Source organism: Homarus americanus, unplaced genomic scaffold (genome assembly GCF_018991925.1).
Source record: "Homarus americanus isolate GMGI-L3 unplaced genomic scaffold, GMGI_Hamer_2.0 scaffold30535, whole genome shotgun sequence".
Taxonomy (NCBI): Eukaryota; Metazoa; Arthropoda; class Malacostraca; order Decapoda; family Nephropidae; genus Homarus; species Homarus americanus.
The window spans coordinates 9,961,145-9,974,199 of NW_024732440.1; the positions used below are offsets into that span (position 1 = coordinate 9,961,145).

At 44.4% G+C, this 13,055-nt stretch overlaps 1 protein-coding gene across 2 annotated transcripts in view; it reads left to right on the top strand.

Annotated features, from left to right (window-relative positions):
* Positions 1-2,458: 2,458 nt before the first annotated feature.
* LOC121868805 overlaps positions 2,459-13,055 on the top strand; it is a 213,782-nt gene continuing 203,185 nt past the window's right edge. For both annotated transcript variants that reach the window (XM_042369754.1, XM_042369756.1), the window contains exon 1: positions 2,459-3,212. In XM_042369754.1, the coding sequence (XP_042225688.1) occupies positions 2,642-3,212 (571 nt within the window). In that variant the 5' untranslated portion in view covers positions 2,459-2,641. The remainder of the gene's footprint in view (positions 3,213-13,055) is intronic.

A 13,055-nucleotide genomic window follows, 5' to 3' on the forward strand; every position in this document is an offset into this window, starting at 1 on the left:
AATATAGTAAGGCTATATTAAGCGGAAAAAATAATTTAGGAGGGGGCAGAATGGATGAGCCTGAAAAAATGTGGGATAAGACGCAAACAATTATAAGGTGCAGAGAAAGAGGTATCTCATAGGATTGATGAGGGTCTGCTACGGTGGTACCTGCAAAAACATTATGGGAAATGAAAGATTGGCAAGAAGGCTATTTATTTCTCAAAAAGATGGTTGGAGAGGTTAAGTAAATGAGGGAGGTGAAGGATGGGTATTCCAATATGAAGTGGTGTATGTGCATGATCAGAGCATCATGTTTACAGTAGTTGTTTAAGGGGTTGCCCGGGTAGGATCTAATGTTAATGGGTGATACAGCACTGGTTTGTATGAAGCAATGGGTAAACCATTCAGAAATCTTAGGATTGTGTTGCGGAAAAGAACTTTATAGCAAAGCACATTAATACAGAATGGAATCCTTTTGAATATATCATTACAACCCTCTTAAAACATATTATTCTCATCTTAGTTTACTAATACCTTGAGTCCATGGCTCCTATGTCATGAGGATAGAAGAGTTTTTCTCTCTTGCAAGACCTCCAGCCAGAGTAGAATGATGAGCATTTAAAACAACATTCTCTCACCATTCTAACTGCAGTTAAAGTCCGAATAGTTGTATCAAAGTGAAGTAGTTATGTCTATGACAGATTTTTCCTAAATGGGGTGAAACAGGTAAATTAAACCTCTACTGACACTCACAGATAATAACTTAATGAGTCAGTGCATTTCCTATACACTGTGCTGTAGTGTACAGTATAGTCTTACATCCTCCTTCCTGTTCTATTTTCAAATTCACTACTGTATAGTATTACAAATCTTCTCTACCGACCTATTATACTGTACATCTTAAGTATGTTAGAACCTTCTCACCAAAGCTAATGATCATGATACTGTACTATACTACAGATAGAAATTAAAAGATTCAGAGGTACCGGTAAATGAGGTCTAAATTTTAGCATGCCACAAATTTAGTAATAAGCAGAGGTCAAACACTTCACATTATGTTTCACTTATGAATATGTGATACAGAACACCCTCAGTCCACCTGGCTATGAATGGGTACCGTAAACTTTACAGCTGGGGAAGTGAAGGTGGTATAGTGCAGTGTCAGCAATGCCTCCATATATACAGTACTTAAAAAATGTTTAATCATCAATGTATGGCATCCATGCTGCCCCTAACTGGCTGTTATACCTACAGGACCCCTTTGTTTCTTCAGGTAATAGACTGCTTCAGGGTAGTTATCATATTAATGGTTTGTATTGCTTGTAATTTTCATTAAGAGACTTGAGTGATGCTTAAAATGTAAATCCAACTCCTGAACAAGAAAAAACAATAATGAATCTGCTTAACAAATAACAAGTAGGCCGTGTGGCTCTAAGCTTTTGGAGCACTAAAAAAAACTACAACTTTAATCTCCATATCTGAGAAGGGATATTGTTGACACGATGGAAAAATTTCAAAGGAGAGTAACAAAACTCACCCGAGTTCAAAAGCAAGAACTATCAGGAAAGACTTTTACTGTACAGCATTAGGTTTCTTCAGGTTTCTTCAGAAAAGTTAAATTGTCCAGTACTGTAGTTTGTTTCTGCTAAAATCATAATTAATTGCTTGGTTATACTTATTTTGCTGAAACATTATAGTCTAAAGATGCACAGCCCATTAACCATTCCTCAAGTAATTTCAAAGCTGATCATAGCTGTTAGGTTAGGGAAGCAATTTGTATTTTATGCATGAGACATTTTTGGAGAAAATTCCCAAGAAAAAGGGTTATTGCTAAGGTAGCGATGCTAAACTAGTAGATAATATTAAACTTTCATTACGTTATAATATCCACAATTAACTATCCTGATAAATTAAAGTAAAAGTTTAGTCACTACCATTTCGTTAGTTGTGATAAAAAACATTATCACGCATAACAGCAAAGGTATTTACTACAAGTTTTCTCTTAGATCCAGGAACGTTTAAAAATTACTACAGTATAGTGTAAACAGATACTTCGTGTAATTAAAAATGTACACAGCATCATAAGTACCTACAGAGCCATGGGTTATAGTACACAATCATCTCCCTGGCTTCACTGGTCAAACTGCCTTACCACCAGACGCAGGATACTTTACATCCTACGTCCGCCAACACCGAGAAACACCACCGAACGGATGTAAACAAACGTTTACGGACTAAGAATCTTTTAAGGTATAACTATACAGAAAATTATTCCCAATTAGGCGTAAAACCATTAAAAGTTACATCGATACATACTAGTAACCAAGTTATAAGATTTGAGTAATATCTGTTTTAATTGTAATTCAACTGAACAATCGGAGATATATTGTTTAAAAGGAATTACAGTACGAGACATTACACTAGGAGAGTGGCAGATTCAATCGGTATCACCATGGAAACTAAACAGTCGCGTCAGCTGGGCTGGTGAGGGAGCAGCAGGATACCGGGGTAACCAGTTCAGTCATACGGGGCGTGCGGATTGTGAACAGGTGCCTGTGGGGTGGTGCAGAAACATGATCTGGGACTGGCCCGCAGGCACGGGCTGACGAGTACCTACCTGTCTATTTCTGAGTCGCCCGGCCGGGAGTTATTTTTAGTCATGGGCAGTAGTGGGCATGTAGGAGTATTTTGGGCATGGGTAGAGGGAGCCACTGACAACATGGCGTTCGCTCTCGATGGCTTAGTTGAGCAAGTGCGATCGTGGGTGGCAGTAGGGGGCCTTAGCGGCCTGGGCCTCGCCTCTATCATGGATACCCTTAATACTCTTCTCGTGGGATGGATGATATTCGTGGCGTTGATTTTAATAATTGGCACTTTCTTTTATTTTAAATTCATATACCAGTATGAGAGTGGTGATTTAGGAAGGCCACATGATACACAGCCAAGAGGTGAGCCTAAAGATGAAAAAAATAAGACCGCGGTCAAGAAGTCAGCCCCGGGGAGGTCAGGTCCTGAAGTCAAACCGGCCGAGCCTGCCAGGAAGCCCACCATTGTTCCTGACAGGAGCGGGGAGCCCGTCACCGCCCCCGTAGCGACAGGAGCTGATCCTGACGCTGTCAAATGGACTAACAACGTCTTCACCTGGCTCTACAACAGCGTCGACGGCGGCCCAGCCATAAGGAAGACCTGGCTCGACACTGTCAACGAAAACACCGTCAAAACTGCCTTACATTCAATTTGACATTCATTTCCGTCGGAAATGAGTTGTTTTTGGACTTACCCCCCTCCCGTCCCCATGCAACCTGACCAAATCAACAAAAACCTACCTGACCTTACCTAACTACCTAGCCGTCCCCGCCTATTAAGCAAAAAGTAATTATTTTGATATTTGGTGCCAATGAAAATAACTTTGTTGAATCATCATGGCGTAATTTTACGTTTTTGTGGACGTGAGTACAGTACAGTACAGTACAGTACAGTACGGCTCAGAATGAACGGGTCGGCTGGAAACAAACAGATGACACGCGGTGACTAGATTTACGTTAATTTCTTACGTGAATTTACTTTCTCGGTTAATATCCATTTGCAACGGAAGTGGTATCAGAAAACGTTGTTCCTATTGACAAGATATAACAAATGGTAAACACAAAATTGCTCTAAACGAGTTGTGGCTGAAACTGTAATAATACCATGACAACTGAGTCTCCTTACCTGACCCTTCCTTCCATCACCTGACCCTTCCTTCCCTCACCTGACCCTTCCTTCCCTCACCTGACCCTTCCATCCCTCACTGACCCTTCCTTCCCTCACCCTGACCCTTCTTCCCTGACCCTCCCTTCCTGACCCTCCTTCCTCACCTGACCCTCCTTCCCTCACCCTGACCCTCCCTTCCTGACCCTTCCTTCCCTCACCTGACCCTCCTTCCCTCACCTGACCCTCCCTTCCCTCACCTGACCTCCCTTCCCTCACCTGACCCTTCCTTCCCTCACTGACCCTTCCTTCCCTCACCTGACCCTTCCCTCACTTGACCCTTCCTTCCTCACCTGATCCTCCCTTCCCTCACCTGACCCTTCCTTCCCTCACCTGACCCTTCCTTCCCTCACCTGACCCTTCCTTCTCTCCACCTGACCCTTCTTCTCTCACCTGACCCTTCCTTCCCTCACCTGACCCTTCCTTCCTCACCCCTGACCCTTCCTTCCCTCACCTGACCCTCCCTTCCCTCACCTGACCCTTCCTTCCCTCACCTGACCCTTCCTTCCCCTCCTGACCCTTCCTTCTCTCACCTGACCCTTCCTTCCCTCACCTGACCCTTCCTTCCTCACCTGACCCTTCCTTCCCTCACCTGATCCTCCCTTCCTCACCTGATCCTCCTTCCCTCACCTGACCCTTCCTTCTCTCACCTGACCCTTCCTTCCCCCTCACCTGACCCTCCTTCCTCACCTGACCCTCCCTACCCTCACCTGACCCTTCCTTCCTTCCACTTGACCCTTCCTTCTCTCACCTGACCCTTCCTTCTCTCACCTGACCTTCACCCTCACCTGACCCTTCCTTCCTTCACTGACCCTTCCTTCCCTCACCTGACCCTTCCTTCCCTCACCTGAGCCCTCCTTCCCTCACCTGACCCTTCCTTCCCTCACCTGACCCTTCCTTCCCTCCACCTGACCCTTCCTTCCTTCCTTCACCTGACCCTTCCTTCCTTCCTTCACCTGACCCTTCCTTCCTTCACCTGACCTTCCTTCCCTCCACCTGACCCTTCCTCCCCTCACCTGTCCTTCCTTCCCTCACCTGACCCTTTCTTCCCTCACCTGACCCTTTCTTCCCTCACCTGACCCTTCCATCCCTCACCTGACCCTTTCTTCCCTCACCTGACCCTTCCCTCACCTGACCCTTCCTTCCTTGACCCTTTCTTCCCTCACCTGACCCTTCCTTCCCTCACCTGACCCTTCCTTCCCTCACCTGACCCTCCCTTCCCTCACCTGACCCCTTCCTTCCCTCACCTGACCCTTCCTTCCCTCTCCTGACCCTTCCTTCCTTCCTTCACCTGACCTTCTTCCTTCCTTCACCTGACCCTTCCTTCCCTCTGACCTTCCTTCCCTCACCTGACCCTTCCTTCCCTCACCTGACCCTTTCTTCCCTCACCTATTTTCTTCCCTCACTGACCCTTTTCTTCCCTCACCTGACCCTTCCCTCACTCAACCCTTCCTTCCTTCACTTGACCCTTTCTTCCCTCACCTGACCCTTTCTTCCCTCCTGACCCTTTCTTCCCTCACCTGACCCTTTCTTCCCTCACCTGACCCTTCCCTCACCTGACCCTTCCTTCCTTCACCTGAACCCTTCTTCCCTCACCTGACCCTTTCTTCCCTCACCTGACCCTTCCATCCCTCACCTGACCCTTCCTTCCCTCACCTGACCCTTCCTCCACCCTGACCCTTCCTTCCTTCACTTGGCCTTTCTTCCCTCACCTGACCCTTCCATCCTCACCTGACCCTTTCTTCCCTCACCTGACCACCCTCACCCTGACCCTTCCTTCCTTCACTTGACCCTTTCTTCCCTCACCTGACCCTTCCTTCCCTCACCTGACCCTTTCTTCCCTCACCTGACCCTTTCTTCCCTCACCTGACCTTCATCCCTCACCTGACCCCTTTCTTCCTCACCCTGACCTTCCTCACTGACCCTTCCTTCCCTCACCTGACCCTTTCTTCCCTCACCTGACCCTTTCTTCCCTCACCTGACCCTTCCATCCCTCACCTGACCCTTTCTTCCCTCACCTGACCCTTCCCTCACCTGACCCTTCCTTCCTTCACTTGACCCTTTCTTCCCTCACCTGACCCTTCCATCCTCACCTTACCCTTTCTTCCCTCACCTGACCCTTCCCTCACCTGACCCTTCCTTCCTTCACTTGACCCTTTCTTCCCTAACCTGACCTTTCTTCCCTCACAACCCTTCCATCCCTCATCTGCCCTTCTTTCCTCACCTGACCCTTCCCTCACCTACCCTTCCTTCCCTCACCTGACCCTTCCTTCCCTCACCTGACCCTTCCTTCCCTCCTGACCCTTCCTTCCCTCACCTGACCCTTCCTTCCCTCACCTGACCCTTCCATCCCTCACCTGACCCTTTCTTCCCTCACCTGACCCTTCCTTCCCTCACCTGAGCCTTCCCTCACCTGACCCTTCCTTCCCTCACCTGACCCTTCCATCCCTCACCTGACTTCCTTTTCTCGCTGTATTTGATGCTTGACGTTGTATACACAAGCAAATATATGCACACACATAGACATATACTGTACACACAGACTTATACACACACTGATATATACACACGCAGTAAATGCACACACAGATAAATACACACACAAATAAATACACACACAGACATACACACAGACATTTACTTAACAAACTCGCGAGCGTGTGCGGACTAGGCAATGCATTTTATATTAACTTACAAACTGTTGCTCCAGGCTCATATGTGTATTAAAAGATGACGTTGGTAGCCTCTAGTACACCACCAGCACACACAGGTTAGCACTGGGTGACAACCCTCACACCTCACTTTGTCTTACACGTAGGAATTTCAAATCAGTTTACGATAATTTTGTTACCTGACTGTAACTGGGACGGAAAAATCGACTGGAGCCTTTTTAATATACAGTATTTGTTTTATTGTATAGAAAACATATCATTAGGGTACGTGTTACTTTTGTCTCGTGGACTGAAGCCGCTGATCTTGCTTCCCTCTCCTCTAGTTAAGATAGTATAGTGGGTATTTCCTAAGTCTTTGTGTTGTTGCATAAATGAGACAAGAATAGGGAAAGCAAAAACAGCACTTATTAATCTAAAAGACCTAATGAAAAAGGACATTAACTTCAATTTGATATAAAAGACTGCTGAAAAGCTTAATATAGCAAGGACTATTGTGTGGGTCAGAAGCATGGACAGTTTCAGGTGACAGCAGAGAGGTTGGAGGCCTTTGAAATGTGGTGTTTTAGGCGAATGTTAAGAATAAACTACACTGACAGGAAAACAAGTGAAGAAGTACTAAGATTAGCAAAAACTTCAAGAGAAGTACTTGAAATGTACAGAAAACGAAAAAATATGGATGGGGGAATACTAATCATTAATGGGCAAAGAAGGAGGGAGGAAGAGACTGGATGTGAATTAAAACCGGGTCTCCCAAACCACAGAGTCAGGACTCGAAGGGTTTGCTTACCAAACTTCTAAGTCTTAGAGGAATGATAAACAGTAATTAATTTCTGCCCAGTGTTTATATTACAGTACTTCTAATATATTTTTCTGTCTGTTCCTAACTAAGGTAGATTGTTTATGTCGAGATTGTTCCTGGTCTTAGTGTTCCTGGGTTCTGTATCATAGTGTTCCTTATTCATGGTCATAATTTTCCTTGATCCTGGTCTTAGTGTTCCTGGTCTTAGTGTTCCTGGGTTCTGGTCATAGTGTTCCTTATTCATGGTCATAATTTTCCTTGATCCTGGTCTTAGTGTTCCTGGTTATAGTGTTCCTTATTCATGGTCATAATTTTCCTTGTTCCTGGTTCCTCGTCAAGGTGTTCCTGGTCATAGTGTGGGCGAGGTAGGGTGAGTAGGTGGAAGGGACGGGGGTCGGGTGTAGAGTTATGAGAGGTGGGTGGAGGGGAGTAGTTGTGTTGTCTTCCGGTGTAGACTTACACACACACACACACAAACAGAAATATGACCCCCGCTGCTTAACTTTTCTGCACCAGGTATACCATTATCAGTCCGGCGGATTACCTGTCGAGGAAATACCTGTTTGAGGATATACCTGTTCGTATATTACCTGTTGAGGCTAAGGCTACCTTTTTGGAGGAATATCTGACGAGGGTTGCCTGTTGAAGGGATTACCTGTGGGTGATTACTTGTTAGGGATTATCTGTTGAAGGGTCACCTGTTGTTGGATTACCATACGAGGGATTGTCAGATGGAGGGTCACCTGTCCAGAATTACTTATTACTTCTGAGATTTCCTGCCATATGGTAGGAAATGAGTAGGGCAGCAAGATACAACAACGTGTGTATTATGAGGATTTCAACTTTAGAAATATTGACTGGGACAACATTATAGGGAACTATGAATCTGAAGACTTCCTAGACGCAGTACAGGAAATTTGTTAAAAACAACTAATTACAGAACCTACTAGAGGTGACAATATATTAGACCTAGTATTAACAAAGAAAATATTATCAGAGATATCACAATAGGGGAAGAACTAGGGAACAGTGATCACAGAGAAATCAGGTTCACCCTAAATTGGGAAACGAAAAACAATGGCAATATGGTCAGAGACCCAGACTTTCGATCGGCGGATTATGAGGGGTTAAGAAGGTACCTAGGTGAGGTCGCCAGGGAACAGTCAGGTCAGTCCCCCGGTAGGAACGGTGAGGTCACCGGCGACATGACACTTGATCATGACTATAATATTTTCACTTGTATACTACGTAAAGCACAGGAACAAAATATACCATACAGAAAAATTTGGTCAAATAAGAATGAGCCAAGGTGGATGACCAGAAAACTTAAACATGACATAGGAATAAAGAAAGGAATTTATAAGAAATTAAAGGAAGGGGAGGAGCATCTCAGAAATAGGTATAATGAACTATCTAGGAATGTTAAGAATAATGTAAGGAAAGCAAAGAGGGACTACGAAATCAGGATAGCAAGAGAATCTAAGGCTAATCCCAAGGGATTTTTCCAGGTATATAGGACAAAGTGGGACCTTTAAGGTTAGAGAGAGGGGGAGTGATCGATGATAGTGAAAAAAATAAGCAAAGCATTAAACAGCTACTTCTTATCAGTTTTCACAGAAGAAATTCACGAGGAAATTCCAGAGGTGGAACTGATATTTAGGGGAAATGAAGAAGAGAAATTAAAGAATATCACTATCAGAAAAGAGGATGTTCTTAAGATAAATAAATTAAAAACAAAATCTCCAAGGCCAGATGAAATTTTCCCTCGAGTTTTGAAAGAGTGTAAGGAACAGATTAATGGGCCCCTCGTAAATTTATTTACAAAATCATTAAGACACGGGATTTGTACCAGACCCGTGGAAACAGGCAAATGTTGTACTCATATTCAAAAAGAGAGACCAGCATCCGCGTCATATTACCGGCCGATTAGTTTGACGTCAGTACTGGGGAAATTTCTTGAATTAATTTTAGAAAATAGCATCCAATCACATTTAGAGAAAAACAAATTAATCTACGACGCTCAACATAGATTTACAAAGGGAAATTCTTGTCTAACAAATCTGCTGACGTTTTTTAGGAAATTCTTCGAGGTAGTAGATAATGACGAAAATTACGATGTTATTTACTTGGACTTTAGCAAAGCGTTTGACAGAGTACCGCATCAGAGGCTTCTGAGAAAAGCTGAGGCTCATGGTATCGAGGGGAAAGTTTTAAATTGGATACAGTCATGGCTCACCTATAGAACACAGAGGGTCAACGTAGATAGTGTTAAATCTGAGTGAGGCTGTGTAACCAGTGGGGTTCCCCAGGGGTCAGTATTGGGCCCACTGTTGTTCATAATCTACATAAACGATCTAGATACTGGGATCAGCAGTGACATAAGCAAGTTTGTGGGTGACACCAAAATCGGGCGGTAGATTAATTCAAGGCAGGGTGCAAATGCACTACAGGAGGATTTAAATAAACTGCAGGAGTGGTCAGAAAAATGGCAAATGCTATTCAACACCCGCAAGTGCAGCATACTTAATATTGGAAGAACAAATACTGTCAAGGTATACAGCCTTAACAACATCAACCTAGAGAAGTCGACTTGTGAAAGAGACTTAGGGTACTTGTAAACCCGGACCTACGGTCGAGAATACAGTGCGTTAATGTTCAAAATAAGGCAAACAGAGAATTAGGTTTTATATCTAGAAGTGTAAGTAATAACAGTGCGGAGGTCTTGTTGCAACTATATCTTGCGCTAGTTAGGCCGCACCTCGATTATGCTGTTCAGTTCTGGTGCCATTATTACTGAATGGATATAAATTCACTGGAGTCGGTGCAGCAAAGAATGACGAAAATGATTCCTGGACTTAGAAACCTTCCATATCAAGATAGGTTAAAGAAACTAAACTTGCATTCCCTAGAAAGACGAAGAGTGCGGGGAGATATGATAGAAGTATTTAAGTGGGTGAAAGGAATCAATAAAGGAGATATAGATAAAGTTCTTATAATATTCGAGCAAGATAGGACTCATAGGAACGGTTTTAAGTTGGATAACTTTAGGTTTAGGAGGAAGATAGGAAGGAACTGGTTCACAAATAGGGTAGGACGAGGAATGTTTTATCAGTTTGTAGTAAGTGCTGCTAGTACTGTATTGTACTTCTAAACGATCTTGCTTGGCTTGGCGGTGGATTTTATGTTTCGGGGTGACAGGAGAAGGTGCCCGAAAGTATCAAGGGAGGAACGTACTGTATTATAATTCGCTTCTCATCCTTGTGTGTTTTTTTCCACTGAGCAAAAAATCTCGGTAACCAAAGTCGATGATATGTGTCAGGTTGGTTGGGCTTAAAGACACACTGATTTAATTTTGCAGAAGGTAGGTCGAGGTGATGGTTAGGGTTGGTGGTATAAATGTGAGGGCAGGAGGTCAGAGGTTATAATGAGATCACAGGTCAAGAGGTCAGTTGGGTTCTATACCGTAAAGGGGATGGAGGGAGCTATAAAAGGTGGAAGTGATAACGAGGGGAGGGGGGTTCTGGGGAGGTGGGGAGAAAGTGGAGCGTGGTGAAGAAGGAGGGAGTAGGGACGTGGAGGAGGGGCATGGTGGAGGATGGAGTGGGGATGAGAATAACTGGTGAGGGAGGAAGTAGGTGTGGGGAGAAACAAACAGACTGTCCCCCTCGATTCATTTCTGGCACACACACACACACGCACACACACACACACACACACACATCAGGGTAGATTTAGTGGTTGAGTTTTGGGGGTGGGGAAAGTGTATTCATGGGGAGTTTACCTGGGCTAGTAGTGGGGATGCATGGGGTGTTTAAATAGGGTTAGGTTAGGTTCATTGTTATACAGTTAAGGTATGTTAGGATCGGGTAAGTTAGCATTACGTTAGATTAGTGTTGGTTAGGTCAGGTTAGTTTAGGTTTGGTTTGGCTACGGTATTATGATTTTATTTATTCTTTTCTTTTTTATTCCATAAATATTTTATGCAAAATAAACAAGATACGCGGATAAGGGAGGAGGGGTGTTGTGTGTGTCTCTATACCTGGCACCTGCAGCGTCCTCCATCACCACCACGCCCACTCACTACCACGCCCATTACCACGCCCACTCACCATCATCCCTGTCAATATTATTTTTTAAACAAGATGGATAACTATAACAAGTAACCTATGGAGAAAAAAAAATTACACCGCGCTTGAGTAAACATTCCCGCACGTGCCAAGGACATCCAACAGTCAGGTCAGGAATGGCGGGGATTAGACTTTGCTTAACGTAGCCGGAAAGAGTCGACGATCGCCAAGCATTCGTGGTGTTGTAGTTACCCTGGAGACGAGTGTATGTGAACATACCTCAGGTAAAAATACGTACTTTCTCTCAGGTAGGTAAACAATATGTACTTTCTCTCAGGTAGGTAAACAATATGTACTTTCTCTCAGGTAGGTAAACAATATGTACTTTCTCTCAGGTAGGTAAACAATATGTACTTTCTCTCAGGTAGGTAAACAATATGTACTTTCTCTCAGGTAGGTAAACAATATGTACTTTCTCTCAGGTAGGTAAACAATAAGGTGGCCGTATAATAGTGGTGTATAATGGTCGACAATTATCTGGTTCTCACACTCACTGTTTGATGGCCTTCGTAGCGTCCTTCAGTACCACGCCACGCCCAGTGCCACGCCTACCATCACCACGCCCAGTACCACGCCACGCCCACCACCACGCCCACCATCACCACCACGTCCAATACCACGCCCACCACCACGCCCACCATTACCACCACGTCCAATACCACGCCCATCATCACCACCACGCCCATTACCATGCACTACGTCCAATACCACGCCCACCAGGTGGGGAGAAAGTGGAGCGTGGTGAAGAAGGAGGGAGTAGGGACGTGGAGGAGGGGCATGGTGGAGGATGGAGTGGGGATGAGAATAACTGGTGAGGGAGGAAGTAGGTGTGGGGAGAAACAAACAGACTGTCCCCCTCGATTCATTTCTGGCACACACACACACACGCACACACACACACACACACACACATCAGGGTAGATTTAGTGGTTGAGTTTTGGGGGTGGGGAAAGTGTATTCATGGGGAGTTTACCTGGGCTAGTAGTGGGGATGCATGGGGTGTTTAAATAGGGTTAGGTTAGGTTCATTGTTATACAGTTAAGGTATGTTAGGATCGGGTAAGTTAGCATTACGTTAGATTAGTGTTGGTTAGGTCAGGTTAGTTTAGGTTTGGTTTGGCTACGGTATTATGATTTTATTTATTCTTTTCTTTTTTATTCCATAAATATTTTATGCAAAATAAACAAGATACGCGGATAAGGGAGGAGGGGTGTTGTGTGTGTCTCTATACCTGGCACCTGCAGCGTCCTCCATCACCACCACGCCCACTCACTACCACGCCCATTACCACGCCCACTCACCATCATCCCTGTCAATATTATTTTTTAAACAAGATGGATAACTATAACAAGTAACCTATGGAGAAAAAAAAATTACACCGCGCTTGAGTAAACATTCCCGCACGTGCCAAGGACATCCAACAGTCAGGTCAGGAATGGCGGGGATTAGACTTTGCTTAACGTAGCCGGAAAGAGTCGACGATCGCCAAGCATTCGTGGTGTTGTAGTTACCCTGGAGACGAGTGTATGTGAACATACCTCAGGTAAAAATACGTACTTTCTCTCAGGTAGGTAAACAATATGTACTTTCTCTCAGGTAGGTAAACAATATGTACTTTCTCTCAGGTAGGTAAACAATATGTACTTTCTCTCAGGTAGGTAAACAATATGTACTTTCTCTCAGGTAGGTAAACAATATGTACTTTCTCTCAGGTAGGTAAACAAT